Raw genomic sequence first — 21,986 nt, 5'->3', positions numbered from 1 at the left:
CAGTTGTTGTATGTTGACAGTTTTGTCTAACATAACATTCATGTTCCTTCTTCACACATCCAGGTCTCCAGGTGATATCACATTCTAACAGGCTGGAGTGTCGGAGCAGTTGTCGTCTACCTAATAATCCTTCCTATGTCTGGTACAAGAATGGACAGGAAATTCAGGCAAAAACATCTTATTATTTAGACCATGTGAATAAGTCAGACAGCTATTCCTGTGCTCTTCAAGGATATAAGGATTTCCCCTCTCCTTCAGTGTGTGAGTTTACTCAACATTCTTCCAACACAACACCATTTAGTGGAGCTTTATAACTTCATGTAGTGTAGTTTTAATCTGGAAATTCCTATTGTGATTCCTCACAGACTCTGGTTTACAAATGGTAAAAATGGTTTTATCTTTCAGGTGTCCAAGGTGAATCCTGCAACAGAGTGACGTACACTGACAGAAGCATCTGCGCCTCTGAAGGCTCTTCAGTAAACATTTCCTGCTTGTACAACAGCTACAATTATCCTGACAAATCAACATTCTGGTTCAGTCGTGAGCGTAATCATGGAGGGCAGAATCCTTCCCAGCCTGAAGACCTTAGTACAGACTCCCAGTATACAGGTCGTGTTCATGTTGAAACAGAGAGAGGACGCTCCACTCTGAGAATCTCTGACCTGAGAGAGAGAGACTCAGCTGAGTATCACTTCAAGTTCATAACACCAAGATTTGAATGGAGTAGTTTACCTGGAACAACTCTGACTGTCACAGGTACTGATCAACACAAACTGATGTAGCTAAATACACCAACACAGTACATTTAAAACACTGAAAATTATTACTTAAAAAATAACATATAAATAATATGAAATAATAAATAATATTAAATAAATACTAATGATCATTACTACTTCTAGGATTTATAACTGTTGTGCTGATGTGTATATACATCTTTATTTATTTTCTTTAGAACCTGTGATAAAATATTGTTTCTTGTTCTCATGTCCAGCTCTGCAGGTGCAGGTGATCAGAGTAACAGTCCAGCAGTCTTCTACCGAGGCAGAGCTGAAGTGTCACAGCAGCTGCAGTCCAGCTGGTGGTCTCTCCTACGTCTGGTTCAAGAACAGAGAACACATTACCTCGGTGGAGACATCTACTTATACAACCTGGTTTAATCCCACAGACGTCTTCTCCTGTGGGTTGAAAGGACATGAGAAGTTCCCCTCTCCTTCAGTGTGTGAGTTTACTGTGTCAGGACACAAACACACTGACATTACAATACAATGACAATTTCAGACGTAATCTCACTGGAGTCTTCTGATTCTTAATGTAGGTGCAGCAGGATTATTCATAGAAACAAAAATCACTCCAGTAGTAGAAATATTCAGATATACTTTATGTTCTGATGTAACATTTCAAAATTCTTTCCTACTATTATTTCAGGATGATTTGAACTGTAAAATATGCTGTTGCTTCATTTTATGTTTAATAATTCTGTTATTGAGATGCTCCATTACTTGATGATTGATGATGTCATGGCCAAAAGCTCTAAACTGCAGTTAGTTGAACAGTTTTGGACTGAAACAGAATCCATACTGTCAGCTTGTAAGTTTGATTTTAAACTTTAAAATGGAGTTTCTGAAGAATTATTCATGACAGTATTTATGTTAGTAAGGATAAATCTGAAAACCATTTGATTATATTTACATTTATTGTTATCTCACAGAGAACAGATACTGAGTCAACAGAATGCACAACTTGACTGCTACTATAACCACAGGGACTTGATAAAATAATCTGAAACTGGCCGGTAACATCTGCAAACTGTAACAACAAAACTAAAAGAGCATCTGAACACAAACAAGACTGAATATTTATGTTCAGTCTTGTAAAGATAACGTGTGTAGTTAGTGATGCAATAGACACAACTATTCACAGTCAGTATTTAAATACCATGTGTTCTTCTGTAGCAAGTCCCCTTTAACCTAGAGTAATCTCTGTTAACACATCTCCTCCAGATGGTCCAAAGCTTCCCTCTGTGTCAGTGAGTCCCTCTGCTGAGATAGTGGAGGGCAGTTCAGTGAATCTGACCTGTAGCAGTGATGCTAACCCAGCAGCTAACTACACCTGGTACAAGGAGAATGAAGACTCACCAAAAGCATCAGGACAGATCTTCACCATCACTGACTTCAGAGCTGAACACAGTGGGAATTATTACTGTGAAGCCCAGAACAGAATAGGACGTCAGAACTCCACCTTACATCTGACTGTTGTGGCAGGTAATCATATTTCCACATGATCTTAACCTTCCTGGGGTCTCATTTATAAACGTGGCGTACGCACAAAACGGGGCTGAAAATGGGCGTACGCCGCTTCCCACGCAAAGGTTGTGATTTATAAAAAACAAACGGGACGGGAGAATGTGCGGTCCTCCAAGCAAAGTCTGACCCATGCGCGGCACATTTTGGAGAGAAAATAGGAATCGGCGACGCAGATGGTGAGGTGGTCAACTGAAGTCAGACTGCAGAAAATAAATGGGAATAACTATAAAAGTAAAAAAAAAAGTAGTAAAGTATTGATGCCTCACGCACATTTGTTCACTCCATATCATCCACATTACCATGAAGATTAAATCCAGTAGGGATATTTGCGCTTGTACTGAGTGATAATTGTTCCATAAACACCTCCAACTCAAATCTTAAATTAAAAAAAAATTCTTAATGTTTAATCGCCGTTGTCTCGCCGTCACATTTTTCCCTACGGAGCGCAGGAGGAGGAGATGGTCCGACTCCATGGAATACAGAAATACAGGATAGCGTTTACGGCGGAACACAGTGTAAATAACTAAATATCTGTCTTTAAAACTGTGCATATATCATCAAATGTCAAAGTCTGAAAATACACAATTAATGTCCTCGTTATCAGTCCGAACTTTAATACTGTTTGTGACAAAAGCTGCATGACGAAAAGTGTGTTTGCCTCGTCTTCAAATTGTATCTCAGAGTGAGGGATACCACTAGTTGATGCTGTGATTTTGGCAAGGTGTTAACAATCACAAATTGTTGTAAACATAAATACTGCGGTGACCCCCGTGCGTAATGCTGCATGATGGCACTGCTGGCCCTACTGACTACGCCAATGGAAGAATCAGGAGAAAAAGAGACTTCAGGGACCGTGATGATGATTGGTTAATATGCCGATTTAGATTCTCTAAAGCTGTGCTCTTGGATCTATATACTGAATTGGGTCCAGTAGAGAGGGCAACGTGCCGGAACCGTGCCATCCCGGTCAAAATAGGCTACAGGTCATGGCCATTCTGGGGGAAACTGGCTGTTTCCAGAGGGAAATGTCAGACAGCTAAGTGTTGTTTTTTTAAATAAATATTATATATAATCTTCAACTTTATCACTAAGGCTTGTTTTGATATAATATGCACTGCCCCCCCTGGTAGCTGAAACAGGTAATTGCATTGTTTAAAAAATGAGTGGAATAATTACTTCTGGCATAACCAGATATTTTATAAATGCTTTAAATATCACTAAACAAATAAATGGTGATAGGTAATACATCTGATTTCAAATACTGCTTTAGTAAAAATTATATTTTTTCAGGGCTCTGGCTCTCACCTGAGACCAATGTCGACGCATAGCCTATGCAGTACGCAAAAAACAATAATTACTGTTGCACTAGTCTGGACATCTTACCGTGCACACGTTGCAATAAAGGTTACCTAAATGTCATGTATATAAATTTGCTGTCAGCTTACTAATAGATTGCACGTTTTGTGTAGATTTGGACATTTATATGTTTTATTCCACTTTGTTTAAACGGTGAAGTTCACCTCGTGCACCTGTTTGGAGCTGACTGGTGAATGGGACGCATGTATAGGCCTTGCTGGATACACCGGGACTCTATTTGTGGATCTACTGATCGCTGTGGATTACTTTTTTTTTCATGTCATTGGATTACGGCAAAATACTTTTTTCTTAACGTGTCTTAACGTTTTATGGTGTGATTGCGCTTGGTTTCTTCGTTTGGAGAGGCATCTCAACAGACTGTAGGTCCAACAGTGATTGATCACTGTTACATGTTAGTTAAATTTAAGTGTCGGGGCATTCTGCCACCAGACCCGTCGCTAGACTTCAGTCTTAAGGGGGGCACATGAAATACATGGGGGGGGCACAATTATTATTGGCGTACAGTACGTATATGTATAATAATCATATACTCTTGTTATACTATTCGCATGTAATCATCACGTTAAACATAACCAACAGCAATATGACCAGGTAGCCTATATAGCCTACAACACATTACATAGAAGCAATGTTATGAATATCCATAAAACACTTGACTATACAACATATTAGATGTAACACCAGAAGCATCTCTCAAACATTGCATTTTAAAGCAGTCAACAGAAGGATATGCATTGCTATGCATGTGCCATGAGAGACACACGCACGCACGCACGCACACACACACACACACACACATACACAGAGACTTTGAACCTACCGGTACTTTGAGTGGAGGCAGCATGTCCTCTCTCCAGTCCCTCCTGTCATTTGAAGCTGCATGCTTATTTAAGTCCTTGTCTGTAAATCTTAAACCCCTTAATGAAGAAGGTCGCGTCCGATGATACAGATGTGAATTTCCTGCAGGCATAACAAAATGCGGAGTCCTTTTCCACGAGTAGCCTACGCAAGCCAGTCCCTGTTCAAATGCCAGCTACAGCTACGTTTTTTTTTTTAACCAAACATTTTGACTGGATATTTCCTCAACACAACCTGTTTGGGTTTTGGGTTTGGTCCCGTCCACCCCTGATTCAACAGTTAGTTGTGGCCCAAATGCTGCCCCAGTCGCAGTTGCACTTGACCTGCAGGTCCTGCCAGGCCCAGGGTCGGGCTCCACGGAGCTACTAGCATCAGGCTCAGACTGTCGTCCAGGGGCTCCTTCTCCAACGACAACATCAGGAGCAGGCTTCAAAAGTAACTTTTTCGTCTACCAGCCAAATGGCTAATGAATGTTCAAATATTACCAGCCACTCAGATTACAATTGGGTTTTTTGGCTGGTGAGTGAAGCAAATCTACCAGCCACTTGCATATTTCACCAGCATTTGGCTGGTAAACGGTGCTAATTTGGAACCCTGATCAGGAGGCGTCGGTGTCGTATCCAGTTTGGCAGATGAGATGTTGGTGGGCTTTTCAACCGCTTACCATGAGGAACTGAAGCGAGTAAGCCGGCGAAAACTCATCCAGCTTTCAAAAATGTGCGGTAACTGTTGAGCGGCTACACTGACGTAGGCTACGTCACGTCGTAGCCTAACTTTATTTTTAGTAAGGCCGTGATAGGCTGTTGCAGTTTAGATTCCCATCAATCAAACAAAAATCACACCATTGTTTATTTATATTTATAATGTTTTAATGATAAAGAATGTAACATTAAAGCAACACAAAATTAGCAACTATGATAATATAAAATTAAAGTAATTTTTTTAAGAGATCTGTGCCTCAAGTGGGGGGGGGCACAAGCATTTTTTGGGGCGGGCCCGGCCCCCTATGGCCCGCCCATAGCGACGGGTATGTCTGCCACCGTCTGTCTATTGTGCCGCGATTGGATTTCATGAGGGCGAATTGTTAAATTGTTACAATGTAATTTCAAATCTGCTTTAAAAAATAAACATATGTTTATTTAGCATGTTTGTTTTGTCCATATGTGCTCCCCAGATCTCAGCTGCTACAATGTTTTTTTTTTTTTGTTGCCCCTCACTGGCTCGAATGTCAAACTCCGCCTATGCTGAGAAGTTTTTTGCTTTTTCTCAGCCAGTCATCATGATTCGGTGTAACTGCCAGTGTCATTCATATACTGATCAGCATTCACAAGGTGCTTTGCATTGACTATACATGGTTAAAAATGGGTGTGTTAATGGGGGTGGGATAAGAAGCTGATCCACGCTCAATTGTATGTAATCTCTGATTTATAAAGGGAACATTGCTTACAGGTGTGCATACACACGGTTTTATAAATCAGACTTTTTTTTGGCGTACGCCATTTTGGGCTTTTGGGCGTACGTACACTTATAGTAAGGATCCTACGCACAGTTTTATAAATGAGACCCCAGCTCTTTATCTACCTATCTAATGACAAATAGATGTCAACATGAATACATTTGCAAATTAAATGTTTGCACAAAACAATAATTACTAATCCAGAGGTTTGACATTCAAACTCATATTAACACGCATTGTTGGAAAGATCATTTTTACATACATTATAGGACATTAAGCAAAAACCACAAACAAAACTGCAGTACACATGAGTCATTATGTGGAATGCATCTGTCTGATGATCTATGATCTTATGTCTAATTATCAGTTGCTAAAGGACCCAAACAACTTGTAATTCCATAATGAATCGTCTGGTTTCATCACTGTTTCCCAGGTTCAATGAAATCAGTAGCTGCTGGATCCATCACTGCTATTTTCCTGGCTATCATACTCCTCTGTGCCTTCCTATTTATTAGGTGAGCAGTTCAGTTTTACTGTGATTACATTCAGTGATGCATCCTTAATTAATTTAGTCGTTTAGAATTTTATTTTGATGATTAATTTGATTGTTCATTCATTCTCCTTTCCAGAAGAAAGAGGTCCTGGAAACGAACCAGCGAGCCTGGAGAGAGACCAGACAACCAAGCTCAGGTCAGAAGAAGAGTTCAGTCAGAGTCCTCTCTCACCTGGAAACATTTGAATAATGCTTCATGTCCTCTGCTCAATTATAAGGTGCTGAGACAGGGACACTATATAAAATAATATAAACAGACATGATAGGGTTTGTAAATAAAGAGGATTTAGGCAATCATTGAATTATATTTCCCTCTGCTGGTGATCAGTAGGCATTACACCGACGAAAACAGAACCTCAAACCTGTGGTTCACTTTTTGGCTTTGATAACAAGACTTGATCCCACAACAGAGAACATGAAAGAAATGTTGAAACCAGGAATTTGGAGCCCTGGTGAAATATTTGTAAATTCACTGGAATTGCAGAATAAGACCCTCACCTTTAAAAGCCCATATTATGCTCATTTTCAGGTTCATAACTGTATTTTAAGGTTGTACCAGAATAGGTTTACATAGTTTAATTTTCAAAAAACACCATATTGTTGTTTTACTGCACAGCTCTCTCTCACTGCTGCAGATCCTCTTTTCACCTGGTTTCTGTTTTAGCTACAGAGTGAGACCTCTTTTCATCTTCTTCTTCTGTACTATCTTTGGTTGTACTTGCACATGCTCAGTAGCTCAGATGTAGATCATGTCAGCTAGCTAACTCTAGAGACAGTAAAGGAAAGCCTGTTTCTCCAACTTTGGTCAGTTACAAGGCAGGATCAGCTGGGAGACTTCTAAATGAGGGTGCACATGTAAGTAGTTCTTTTGTAGATTATGGTGAATTTGTGTGTGTTGTAGTAGTGCTTTGCCATTGAGAACGCCGTAGCATGCTAAGCGTTAGCGTTAGCCGGCTAATGCTAGCATTAGCCGGATGCTACCGAGCTAGCGTTTGTGGTTAGCAAGGTCATTTTGGACTGTGACGTCAGAGTGTCGAGGCCGATTTCGAACAGCTCACTAGGAGACTGAAAGCAGGACACATTCAGAAAGCCGTATCTCACTCAAAACAGCATGGATGGATTTTTTTCAAAGACATTTTTTTCAAAGACACAAAAGAACACCCCAAATCCCAGGAAAAGTGTTTTTTTCATAATATGGGCACTTTAACCCTGCAGATGCTTTACAATATTAGGATTTTTGTTTTACAGGCCAATACAAATCATACTAACAGGTCCCATATTTAGTCATGTCTTTTATTATAAAGCAGGTTGAGGTGCTATATAAATACTGTAAATGCATCAAAATGCTCAATCCACAGAGAAACACACACACAAAAATTTTGCATTTAAACGAGCCAACAGGACTATGGTTCTGATGTGACAGCTATACTATATACTGTATACTGTAGGTAGAAAGTGCCGCTACAGTGCCGTTACAGTCATTTCCTGGCTGCAATGATGGTGCAGAGACACAGAGAGAGCAGATGCAGAAGATCCGGAAATGCTGACCAATCAGAGTAGACAAGGCTTTTTCAGGAGGGGCTTAAAGAGACAGGAGCTAAAACAGAGTGTTTCAGACAGAGGGTGAATACAGGTATATTCAGACAGACAGTATGAGGAAAATAAGGTGTCTTTTTAGAATTAAAGCATGTAAACATGTTCTAGAAGAAACCCAAAATACAAGTATGAACCTAAAAAAGACCTTTCAACACTTACCTATGTAGCTGAGGACTCTTGTCTATGTTACCTTCAGGGTTCAGTGTATGACAGTCCTTCAGCTCCAGTCCAGAGAACTCCAGCAGAGCAGCATGAAGACCTTTGCTATGCCAGCGTGAGCTTCTCTAAAAACCAGGAAGATGCTCTCTACTCCACCATCAGGCTAGCAGAGCTACACAGACACAAGGAGGAAGAGGAGGATGAGTAGAACAATGCTGTCAACTTTAAGAGTTCCAGTGCTACTACAGAGTGAGTCTGTCAGAAAATGTTTTTATTCCCACCGTTTTAATGTTTTTTTACATTGTGGGTTTTTCATTCTCTAAGTATGTTTTTTTCTTTTTCATTCACAGATCAGGAAATCAAAAGGCTGTGGAGGATTTATCTGAACTGTACAGCACAGTCAGCAAACACCCAAGACTTTGAACACAACACAGATCTGTGGTCTCTTTAAAGGGCAGGGTTGGTAATGTTGAAAAACTAGCAAGATTTGAAGGAAGCATCTCCTCGGTGCTCCGTCTAACCCCTCCCCCTGCCTCGCTACTTTAGACATTGTTCAAGCAGGTTAAACACACATTTATGAGTATTAGGATTAAGTTGATATACTGTATTTTATGCATTATTATGAAATGCAGCGTTGGTCATTTATCTAGTGTCATCAGTTAACAGCTGGTAAACTTGTAATTTATAAAAATACCAATACAGAATTTGATTAAAAATACAATAATTTACTGTCAGTGTTAGCGAATCATCTTGTCATGTACATTTCTCTGTATATATTTCTTTATCACAAGTTTTCTAATCAATGCAGAAAAATCCTCACATTTTAGAAACTGGAAACGATCCAAACAGTTCTGTTGATCAACTGAGTGTTTAGTCAGCTATTTATTTCAGCTGGACTTGTAGGCTTGTATATAATAAGACATTGTACTTTTTTTAAACTACATGTGTTTTGTGTGCAAAAATCTTAATTTGTAAAGTAGTAGTCTATATCCTTGGAATTCTAACCTCCGGTGGATTTGTGAGGACTATGGTTAACTGCTCCTCAGATCTCTGCAGGGTAAATCCAGACAGCTAGCTAGACTATCTGTCCAATCTGAGTTTTCTGTTGCACGACTAAAACAACCTTTGAACGTGTTCCACCAAAACAAGTTCCTTCCTGAGGCTATTTGGCAGTGGCACCGGGGCTCTGTCTGGTGCTTAGCCCCGCCCAAGACAATTGTGATTGGTTTAAAGAAATGCCAATAAACCAGAGCACGTTTTTCTCCCATCCCATAATGCTGTGTGGACTAGCCAGACCCTCCTCCACAGTGCCATGGAGGAGGGTCTGCCAAAGCGAGACTAAGACAGAACTGACTATACTGAAGGGTTATAATTTGTTGTTAATTTATGAGTTCATAAAGAGAAATTATATGTAACTTGATTAGTTACATCTTTCTTCATATAAACCACAGATGTGTCTTTACCTTTAATACATTTTAATATGAAATCTAACTGTATCCAGATTCCGTTCATGAGGCTTTTGTCTCTAATTTTGTCGTCTCTCCCCATCAGTTAGGCCTCTTTCACACTGGCTGTGTGGCGTCAGCGTGTCAGCTGTGTGGCGTGTCTGTTTTTATTTCAGGTCCCATGTTAACAGGTCAGAGCTTTCACACTTCCTGCGTGACACACACATCTCAGGTGTGCATGCAAGCGTGTTGGAAGCGTTTCCAGGCAAAATAGAATACAAAAAGATGTTTATGTCATTTTGACAAGAATACATTTAATAAATTACATTTTGATGTTTGAAAGTCTCTAGGTTTTGACATAAATGCAGATAAATGTAATTTAAAAAATTATAATAAATAATTATCAATTTTCAAACATTGCACCTGTCAATACAGAACGAAATATTCTGTAGCCTATTTTGCCGTTGTCTTTGCTTTAATCAAATCAGTATATATTTATGTTTAACATGGTATATCATTTTATCAATGGGAAACATACACGTGTCCAGACAAGGCTCAGCAAAGTTTGAAATACATAGGCCTAGGTCACGCACAGAAACGCTCACGCCACGCAGGCAGGTGTGAAAGAGGCCTTAGACTCTTGTCCTGAGTATGAGAACATCTCAGAGACTGCAGAACAGAAGACCCAGAGGAGCAGGAAGACCTGGTGTGAAGGTCAGACAGCTTTGAGTCTGCTGCATGGAGGGGAAAAAACTCAAAATAATTTCTGAGGAATAATTTACCAAAACTTATTTGGTTTTCTTAAGATTCAGTCGAACCTGGATGGTAACAAAAAGAAGGACAACGTTGAAGTTGATACATCAACCTAAACTCCAAATTTTGCATTGTCAGATTTCAGAAGCAGCAGCAGGTAGCAGATGATTTGAGTGGAATGCAGCTTTATTTGTACCTGTGCAGGTACATTACATAAGTTCAGGATTTATGTTATTTGATGTAATACATTTTTTAAGAGATATTATTCACCCTTTAACATGACACCTGTCCTGCCAGAGAAAGCCAGTAAATTCCAAATTTTCCACAGCATGTACAGTATATAATATCTAGTAGCCTATATTTCAACACTTAAAAATTGTCTTCTTGGACAATTTAGAAATCTTTTCCAAACCTGCAAACTTCTACTTGTAACAGCTTTACATAATTGCATTTTCTTTTGCATCCCTATTGTCCTAATGTATTAATCAAATATTTTTCCAATTCTGAATGTTTTATTGTCTTTCTATATTTCTCATGAAATATAAAAAATATAATTTTTTATTTTTTTTTTTTTATTTTTTTCATTCTGTTCTTTTAATACCTTGAGTCTGGAATTAAAACGTTATCTTCTTCTTCTTCTTCATGATTGTACTTTCTGTGTTGTTGTTCTGTATTTGTCTTTGTAATCTGATTCGATGACATTGATAATGAGGGTCCCCCCTCAATGATCTCACGAGGATAAATAAAGGTTGAATGAAAAAAAAAAACATAAGCCCAGCTCTGTCACTCTTTGCTAGTTGAAACATGTTCTATGTATTTCAGTGGCTGACTCAAATAAACCTGCAGCTTGCACAGCAGCTGTGTAGTTTGAACATCATGTCAGTTCCCCTCTCACTGCTGCAGAGGGCAGCGGTGTGCAAACAGTTTGGGATTTCAGCTTCAAGCAAACTGTTTCTTTTTCAGAATAAAGTTTTTTAATTAATCAGCAATGAACACAAAAAAATGTGACTTATTTCTCACTTGTTCATTATTCGTCCATCTGTATAACCTGTCACCATGTAATAACCTTTTACTCTGGTGGTAATGCACAACCTAAAACAACAACTGCTTCCTGAAATAAAGCTGACTCACCAGTTTGCTTTGATGAGACAAGAATTGAAAAGAACAGAAAAAACAAGATCACAAAAAATGTAAGCTTTAGTGCGTAACTTTTTGATATTAACGAGCAACCTGATCTAAACCACGAAGAATTCCGTGAAATGAACACGGATCGCCGAAAAAGAAACACGGGCTTACGTGACACGCGAGAAGAACGGAGCGGTTGGGTTCAGGAAAAGGTCGTGGGTGGGCTTATGGTTCCGTGCCACACGCGGGACATGCTTAAAAAAATAAAACACAACTGACAAACGCCACACACGGGACACGAGCTCCGCTCTCCTGGGTGAAAGTCCTGTGTTTGACCCATCCACCACCCAACCAACCTCCTCACGCGGAATTCCGGCCTTACATACTACTCACTACCGTGCTACGTCATCTTCTCATTGACTTTACATTGGCATTGTTTTCCGTGGTGGCCACACGAAATTTTCACACATTCCGTAACACCACCAGGGAATGAGCTGTTACCAGTCCGTGCCCATTTTACGGAATTCAGTGAGACCAGGCTGTAACGAGTGCAGTGCCCTAGCCTAGAAATCTAATCTGCCCTAGTGGCAGCAAATTTATTTTGCAGCCAGGGTCAGTCTAGGCACCTAGACTAGGCACTAACCAAGCTGTAGCAGAGAAAGAAATTCCTCTTTTAGGAATAATATTTAGTGGAGCTAAATTAGCCAAATTAGTTGGCTTGCGAGCTGGAAAAAAACAAATTTTGGTCAGTCCAATCACATCTTGTATACAGTCGGTGGGCGGGGCTTATGGTTGCTGCTGCTGGGAACAGTGGTCTTCTGGAAGACTTGGAGTTAATCTTTTCTTTGAGAAAAGAACAAAGAACAGCAACCGAATGTTCGAGTTTATTGATCCTGATAACGCAATAGTTTTATATTGTTTTAGTCTGTATATTGAAAGAGTAAAAAAACCGTTCATCCTCCTCGAATCCTCGATTATGAGTTCCCAGACCCAACATCTTGATGTGGGTCTGGGAACTCAGTTAAACTTTTTTTTTGTTTTGATTAATTCAATTAAAGAAGAAACCTCTGAGCTCCACCACTGAACCAAATGAACCCATAGAGAGTGTGGATGAGAGAGAGAGATTTGGGACAGAACTTACTCTACCAAAGGGTCATCATTTGTTGTTTAGGAGTTCATAAAGACAATTCACATATAACACATATTGATTAGTTCAATCTTTCTTCATAGAAACCATAGACATGTCTTTACCGTCACACATTTTCCAACCCCATTTGTTACAGAAGTCCTTTTTAACCAAAGACCAATTTAAGGAAACAGTCTTTCTTTTGTTATAAAATCTAACTGACTTTCATCTTAATGCCATCAGTTAGACTCTTGTCCTGAGTATGAGGACATCTCAGAGACTGCAGCTCAGACAGAAGACCCAGAGGAGCAGGAAGACCTGGTGTGAAGGTCAGACAGCTTTGAGTCTGCTGCATGGAGGGGGGGGTCTGAGAAATAACTCACCAAAACTTGATGTGGTTTTCTTCACATGCAGTCAAACCAGAGGGAGACTCACATGGAGGAAAAGAAAAAGAAGTCTTTAACTCCAAACATTTTAATTCTCAGTTTTTTAGAAGCAGCAGGTAGCAGAAGATTTGAGAAGAATTCAGCTTTATTTGTACCTGTGCAGGTACATAACATAACTGAACTCAGTTCAGGATTTGACTTGGTATGCAAAGTGATATTTTATGTAGTAAATTGCTTTTAGGAAATATTGTTCACCCTTTCACATCACACCTGTCCTGGCAGAGAAAGCCAGTAAAGTCCAACTATTCCACAGCATGTACAGTAGATCTTATATGGTATATTTTTACATATTGAAAAACATGAGCTCAGCTCTGTCAAACTTTACTAGTTGTTCATTTTGTATTGAATGAATTGTATTGTATTGCATGTATTGTAGTTTGAACATCATGCATTCCCTTTTTTTTTTTAAAAAAATATTTTTTTTTTTTTTTTTTTTTTTTTTTTTTTTTTAAAAATTTTTTTTTTTTTTTTTTTTTTTTTTTTTTTTTTTTTTCAGTTGGTATGCTCTGACGTATTTCTCACTTGCCCAATGTTGTCCATCTGTAAAACTTGTCACAGTGTAATAAAGGTTTACTCTGGTGAACAACCTAAAACAGCAACTGGCTGATGGAATCAAACTGACTCTGTCCTTCCACTGCAGCTCAACACTTCAAGGATCGAGCTAATTACATTCTAGATGTCCACTTGATTTGTCTCACTTGAACAGCTAAAGTCTCATATTACTTAAAGGGGGGCTATGCAGTTTTGGTCTCTCTATAGAGCCCCCCCTACAGCTTCAGAATAGATATTTGGCAGCTCCTATGTTTACTTGTGTCTGACTCCTCGCTCGGTCAGTCTGCCGTTTCCTCTTTCTCTGTTCCTCCAACAATGCTTTCCTAGCTTTCTGTTTCTTTTTATCCAGCTCAGCCATGACGTGTAACGTGTGAAAAACTCCATCGCTACCTTGTTAGCCAGTTCCTATGTGTGCATTACCGTGAAGCAATTTGTTACATCGCGAGACCTGATATCACGCCATACTTCCTGACGATGAGGCCGCCGGCTCACCAGCCGAAAGTTGCAAGGGTGGTTTTTCTACTAACAGGCACTAGGGGGGAGTGAGACGACCACCATTCAACTCGAAAAAAGTCATATAACCATTCCAGTGACTCCAAAGCTGTTCAGTACCTGCTTCGGTCCCCCTACAGGTTGTCTCATTGGAACTACAGCTCGCGCTACCTGATCTAGCAAACTTGCCGCGATCCTTGTTTCAGCCACCCTGGTGCTCGCTCCAGGCTCTCTAGAAACCTGCATATTTACCTTTACCCGTTCCTCTGCCTAAATCTCTGTGTTTGTTTGTTCTCTGCAGTCATCTCCTCCATCCTTCTGCCTCCAGTCAGCTGGCCTCACCATCTGGTCCCCTCCTCGCGGCTCCCTGCTCCTCTGTCTCCGCTCCTCCTTCCAGCCTTCCCCCCCCCCCTTCTGCTCCTTGGCTCCCCGGGTTCCGGTGTCCCTTCCTCGAGCTCCTCGACCTCTTCCTCCTTTTTCTCCCTGAGCTCCCTCACCTTTCCCAGCCCCAGTCTGCTCCTTGGTGTCCACCTCCTCCCAGCCCCTCTCCCTTACCTTTCCCTTTTTATTCCTGATAAACCTTTTGTTGTCTCTGAGTCCTGCGTTTGGGTCCGTCTTTCTATTGTCGCCAGATTTTTTTTTGTCTCACTAAAAAGAAAATTGTTGCTCTATCGGATAACGTTGAAGTTAAATGAGCCTTAATGCCTCATGAGGCTCGGTTTACACCTATCACCATTTCTAGCCACTGGGGGAAAATAGACAGGCTGGGGGAACGCATATTAATGTTAAAATACCTCATAAAGTGACATTTTCATCCCATGGGACCTTTAAATGAGCCTTACTGCCTCATGAGGCTGCTAGTGTTGCTGTAGACTTTAAGCCATGCTGTTAAATAAACTCTGCATGAATTAAAATGTATTGATGGTATTGCACATACACGCTTTACCACTGTTGAGAAGCTAACTAAAATAGTGTGTGTGTGTGTGACCTCACTTCCTCTTTCTGTATGAGCAACATGCATTTGTCATTCAGCTCTACTTGCTCTGTGTCACTGCACGTAAAACGACCTACCAGTGCTGTTTTAGTAGTGGTCATACAGTCAACTCCACACATTACCTTTCATTACTGTATCTATCATAGCGGTGACTTGTGGCTTGGTGGAACAGTGGTCACCCCTCAGTGTTTTGAGAGATTAACTGCAGAGATCATGTCTTCAGCTGTGACTGCTCCTTAGTAGAAAAAGTTGTTGGAAAAACAGTGGAACAGCTTGATTTTCGACCCCGATGGGAGAGAGTGCTCTACCTTTTTATTACCACCAGTTTACAGACACGTCTCTGCTGATTGGGTATCACCTGTGACACAGCCGATAAACTAGAGACACACCCACCAAACGAGAGAAAACATCTAAAACATAGGCTTAATATTTACAGTCTATGATCTTAAAGCAGTTGCACATCATTTCAAAACACCGTGCACACTGTTCTGAGATTGAACGCTTTTTTTTTTTTTTTTTTTTTGCCCCTCTCTTTTTTTTTTTTTTTTTTTTTTTTTTTTTTTTTCTCTCTCTCTCTCTCTGTCGAATATAAGCAATAAAGCTGTTCCACTTAGTGCTCCCCCTAGAGGTCTGGAGAACTTCCGTTGTGTAATCTGGATACAGCGTTTTTTGTTTTCAGGGATTTTGTGCTTTTCTTTTTTTTATATTTGCATCATTTTTGTGTATTTGGTTGTGTTGTTTGTATTTGCAGGGCATTTGCTAAATGCCGCATGTATTGTTGTCAAATTTATGAAGATGTTTTCTTAATTTGCTTGTGTTTTGTCTATTTGTGTGTATTTCCTTAAGTTGCAGTGTGTTTGCCCCTGTCAGCCACCGTACTTCTCATACCCATGCCTTCATTTCCAAAAAACATATTTTAAGAACTTAATGCATCGTTTGCAAAACAACAGTAAAAATTATTTGTTCATTTCAACTGGGAGATTTAGAGACATTTGTCTGCTTACAGTCTGCATATTAATGATGTAAAGAGGAAGGAAGTTGTGTTTTAGGCGTGTTTTTAACAGCTTGATATCTATTTAACACTACTGTACCATCCACAGAAGACACACACTGTCTTCAGAGACCACATCGTCCGTTTATGAATGTAGACATGTTTATTGTGAGTTCCTGCCACACAGTATTTCTCATGTATGTGATCTACCTGCTGATTTAACAGAGACCAGAGGAGCAGCTATGAGTTTAACAGCAGCAGCGAGTGGATTTGTTGTCTTCCTTCTCTCTGTACAAGGTACTGTAGTGCACATCTACATTTACAGTATATTGTAAGGCATTTAGCAGCTTTTATTGTTGATACTACAACACAGCTTTCATGAGCTGAAATTGATTTTGAATCCTGACAAAACAAATGTCATGATGTTCACAAACTCAAAGAAAGAGCCACTGAACCTTCCATCTTTTTTACGTTTCAGGGCAATGTGACTGAGTCTGTATCTTCATATAAATACCTAAGATTCTTAATTGACGATTCTCTCTCTTTTAAGTCTCAAATTCAGCAACTTGTGAAGAAGTTGAAGCTGAGGCTGGGTTTTATTTCAAAAATAAGTCTTGCTTCTTTTTGATGCAAAAAAGGAAACTTGTTGCTGCTACTTTTATATGGACATTGACTACTTAACAAATCTTAAGGCCCAACACTCACCATTGATCCTTGTATTTTTATCATAACTAATCATTGAATGAATGCTAGAAACCACTTGCCTTTTCCTACACTTGCAAAAACTGGCACTGCTATCAAAAACCCGGCTTCAACGTATTTATCCTCACTTCTGCGTGTGTGTATGTGTGTGTGTGACGGAGCACCACTGTCTGTCAACATGCAGAGAGGACAGAAATGCTTGCTCGTACTGCGCATGTGTGGGGACACTCAGAGAGTTCCCAATTTATAGATTGATACTGTGAGGTCTGAGCGTTTTTTCAAATGTTAAGTGTCTTCTCTGCCAAGAAGGTGATGTTTTTGGCTTGATTGGTTTGTCTGTTTGTTTGTTAGTTGGTCTGTCTTTTAGCAGGATTACAGAAAAAAACACTTCACTTTTCAGAGCTGATCTGAATCACAGGGCGGATACACAAATTATCTTTTTCCTTTCATTAACATTGCGAGACAGGGCATTTGTGCTACATTTATCAGAAAAATTTGAAAAAATGACTTTCAGACTGGGTTGTGTTCTGCATTTCTTTACAGTTTCCGTTCTACAGCAGCCTGACCACCGACAAAAAAAGCAACCAGGCAAAGCTGATTCTTTTTTTATGTGTGTGTATCTGAGATCTCTGTCCAGAAGAGCGCAGTCCCAGGAACAGCTAACGTTAAAATACTCTCAGGTCTCTAAGAGAGGACCAGAGCTTTGAGGAATACATACAGTCTATACACATGTATCTGCACTGTATATTAGCATCTTGCTATTTCTCTCTCTGTGTGTGTTATCTACATGTCACACTATTTGGCCTCGCCTCAGTGTTCTGCATTTCTCTACAGTTTCCATTCACACTCTGCAGCAGCCTGAGTGACCACAGACAGAAAAGCAACCGAGCAAAGCAGATTCTTTTATTTCACACACTTCACCCTTCTAATATTAATCTTCTGCCTTTTTAGTTTGTTCACAGGTTCAATACATTGCTGTTCCTTCACTGCACTCTCTGTATGATGTCCTGCCTCAGTGCACCTAGAGATTAACTGCAGAGCAGAGATCATGTGTTAAGCTGTGACTGTTCCTTAGCATTATAAATCCTCATGTAAAACTGAATGATATGCATATTTCTCCATTCCTCTGTTCACTTTAAAGCAGTTGCACACCAACCAGGCGGCCGACCGGTGGCAGAAAAGCCAGTCGGATTGATCAGTCGGGTCCCCGATGTCCAAAAAACTGCCTCAGAACACACTTAGGCGACACCGACTTGAGCATACGCTCTGCACATGCGTGAAACATAATACGTCTCCATAGCAGCAAGTGGCGCTTCTCAGTATTGTTGCCCAAGTAATGAAAACCGGCAGCTGATAGGACGAACGAGTCACGTGGGTCTGGTTTCTCCGGAAATTCAAAGCCAGACTGTCATGGAGGTTTGTTCAGAATACGATCTCATATTGTACTAAAATACTTCACTGAAACATGTTTCTGAAAACATTTTAAGCGAGAAATAGGCCATACAGTTGCTGAATCTGTCTTCATTTCAGATCGACAAAGGTCAGTTTAAAAGATTTTTGTCAGATTTTGGGAGACTCTAGTCACGCTCATTCCTCGTCATTTCCGGGTGAGTCCCGACTGCCCTGTCCGCTGAACATGTAGGTGAAAATAACGACAGCCCTCCAACTGACGACGACGGACACTAACAACTCGAACTACCATGCTAACGCCGCGGTGTTGGTGTGTCAGAGCCCTTAGTATAAACCAGAAATAACATTAATACTTAACATAATACTTACTTAAAATTAATACTAATTTTAAAAACAGACATAGGAAGTCCCCAACAAAGAAGTACAAATATAGACCATTTCACAGATATAAACATAAAACATAAACATCCTGAATCGCCCCAAGTTGATTACCTGTTGCAGTGACATCAGCTGACAGGAAGTTAACAAGGGGCCAGGCAGTTGCCTAGCAATAGAATTCCACTGAAAATGTCTGTAAGAAAAAATATGTGTGATACAGAATAAGTCTTAAGCTCAGTTCTAGTTAAGATAAAACTGCAGTAAAACAGTCTAAAGTTGGTCCACGCTCCCCGACCCAAAAACAAGTTGGTACTATCAGATTATCTTTGTCTAACACTGACTTAAAGTGGGACGGCATGAGAGCAGAAGTAGTTTTGGGAAATGTAGTTTCACACACTGAAGAGCCTTCACTACATGTAAGTCTGTCTCCTGATGTAGTTCTGAGTCTGATTGGGCTTCCTGATGTTCTCTGTGTTACAGTGATACAGGGTCAGTATGGCTGGGGAGTGACGTACACCTCTACTCAGATCTGTGCTGTTAAAGGATCAACAGTGAACATACGCTGCAGCTACACATACCCATCCTGGTGGAAAGGCAGTGTTACAGTTGAGAAAACATTATGGTTTACTAAAATGAATAATTATGAACCTGTAGATCTGACAACAGACTCAGAATATTCAGGTCGTGTGCAGTACAGTTCTAATAACAAGGACTGCACTCTGAGAATCTCAGACCTGAGAGAGAGAGACTCAGCTGTGTACAAGTTCAGGTTCATAACAAACCAAAGGTGGAAATATACCGTGGATCACCTGGAGTCACTTTGTCTGTCACAGCAGGTAACATTTCTCTTCATATGTTAATTATTTCTAAATGTTCAAGATCTAGAAAACAATAATATAAATGTGTTGTGTTTATTTGCAGTTGTTAGTTGACAGTTTAATAAAACAGTTGTTGTATGTTGACAGTTTTGTCTAACATAACATTCATGTTCCTTCTTCACAGATCCAGGTCTCCAGGTGATATCACATTCTACCTGGCTGGAGTGTCGGAGCAGTTGTCGTCTACCTAATAATCCTTCCTATGTCTGGTACAAGAATGGACAGGAAATTCAAGCACAAAGATATTATTATTATTTAAACCATGGAGATTATTCAGACAGCTATTCCTGTGCTCTTCAAGGATATAAGGATTTCCCCTCTCCTTCAGTGTGTGAGTTTACTCAACATTCTTCCAACACAACACCATTTAGTGGAGCCTTATAACTTCATGTAGTGTAGTTTTAATATGGAAATTCCTATTGTGATTCCTCACAGACTCTGGTTTACAAATGATCAAAATGGTTTTATCTTTCAGGTGTCCAAGGTGAATCCTGCTACAGAGTGACGTACACTGACAGAAGCATCTGTGTCTCTGAAGGCTCTTCAGTGGACATTTCCGCTTGTACAACAGTTAGAATTATCCTGACAAATCAACATTCTGGTTCAGTCGCTGAGCGTAATCATGCAGGGCAGAATCCTTCTCCAGCCTGAAGACCTTAGTACAGACTCCCAGTATACAGGTCGTGTTCATGTTGAAACAGAGAGAGGACGCCTCCACTCTGAGAATCTCTGACCTGAGAGAGAGAGACTCAGCTGAGTATCACTTCAAGTTCATAACACCAAGATTTGAATGGAGGAGTTTACCTGGAACAACTCTGACTGTCACAGGTACTGATACAACACAAACTGATGGAAATACACCAACACAGTACATTTAAAAACATATTATTACTTAAATAATAATATATATAAATAATATTAAATAATAATAATATTAAATAAATACTATGCTCATTACTACTTTTAGGATTTTTAACTGTTGTGTTGATAATGAATACCGTTACACTTCTCATTCATGCTTCTTTATTTTATGACTATTACATTGTAGATTCTCACTGAAGGCATCAAATCTATGAATGAACACATATGGAATTATGTATTAATCAAAAGTAGAAATAACTGAAAACATGTCTTATTTTAGATTCTTCAAAGTAGCCACCCTTTGCTTTTGATAACTCTGCAAACCCTTGGTGTTCTCTCAATGAGCTTCATGAGGTAGTCACCTGAAATGGTTTTCACTTCACAGGTGTGCTTTGTCAGGATTAATTAGTGGAATTTTTTCCCTTATTAATAAAAAGCAAAGGGTGGCTACTTTGAAGAATCTAAAATATAAGACGTTTTCAGTTATATCACACTTCTTTTGTTAAGTACATAATTCCATGTGTTCATTCACAGTTTTGATGCCTTCAGTGAGAATCTACAATGTAAATAGTCATGAAAATAAAAGGGAAACGATTTGAATGAGAAGGTGTGTCCAAACTTTTGGCCTGGTACTGTATGTACTTTTTTTTTAGAACCTGGGATAACATATAGCTTATTGTTCTCATGTCCAGCTCTGCAGGTGCAGGTGATCAGAGTAACAGTCCAGCAGTCTTCTATCGAGGCAGAGCTGAAGTGTCACAGCAGCTGCAGTCCAGCTGGGTGGTCTCTCCTACGTCTGGTTCAGAACAGAGAACACATTACCTCGGTGGAGACATCTACTTATACAACCTGGTTTTATCCCACAGACGTCCTCTCCTGTGGGTTGAAAGGACATGAGAAGTTCCCCTCTCCTTCAGTGTGTGAGTTTACTGTGTCAGGACACAAACACACTGACATTACAATACAATGACAATTTCAGATGTAATCTCACTGGAGTCTTCTGATTCTTAATGTAGGTGCAGCAGGATTATTCATAGAAACAAAATCACTCCAATAGTAGAAATATTCAGATATACTTTATGTTCTGATGTTACATTTCAGAATTCCAGTGTTCTGCATTTCTCTACAGTTTCCATTCACAGTTGAGTTGAGTGACCACAGACAGAAATGGAACCGGAAAGCAGCAGATTCTTTTATTTCCGCAAGTACACCTCACCCTTCTTAATATTAATCTTCTGCCTTTTTTATTTTGTTCACATGTTCAATACATTGCTGTTCCTTCACTGCACCTCTGTATGATGTCCTGGCCTCAGTGCACCTAGAGATTAACTGCAGAGCAGAGATCATGTGTTCAGCTGCCTGTTCCTTAGCATTATAAATTCTCATGTAAAACTGAATGATATGCATATTTCTCCATTCCCTCTGTTCACTTTAAGCATGAACAAAAAAAATAACATTAATACTTTATTCATATACACATTATTAAAAACAGATGTGTAGAAAGTCCCCCAACAAAGAAAGTACAAAT

General features: G+C 39.7%; 1 protein-coding gene across 1 annotated transcript in view; it reads left to right on the top strand.

The window, feature by feature from the left end:
- LOC120559237 overlaps window positions 1-21,986 on the top strand; it is a 353,225-nt gene that overhangs the window by 176,562 nt on the left and 154,677 nt on the right. The window contains exons 14-16 of the mRNA XM_039800800.1: window positions 64-261; window positions 406-756; window positions 995-1,222. Of these exons, the coding sequence (XP_039656734.1) occupies window positions 64-261; window positions 406-756; window positions 995-1,222 (777 nt within the window). The remainder of the gene's footprint in view (window positions 1-63; window positions 262-405; window positions 757-994; window positions 1,223-21,986) is intronic.

Source organism: Perca fluviatilis, chromosome 1 (assembly GCF_010015445.1).
Source record: "Perca fluviatilis chromosome 1, GENO_Pfluv_1.0, whole genome shotgun sequence".
In the NCBI taxonomy this organism is placed as follows: domain Eukaryota; kingdom Metazoa; phylum Chordata; class Actinopteri; order Perciformes; family Percidae; genus Perca; species Perca fluviatilis.
The sequence above is the reverse complement of the archived record's forward strand: the minus strand, read 5'-3'. Positions and strand labels throughout refer to the sequence as shown.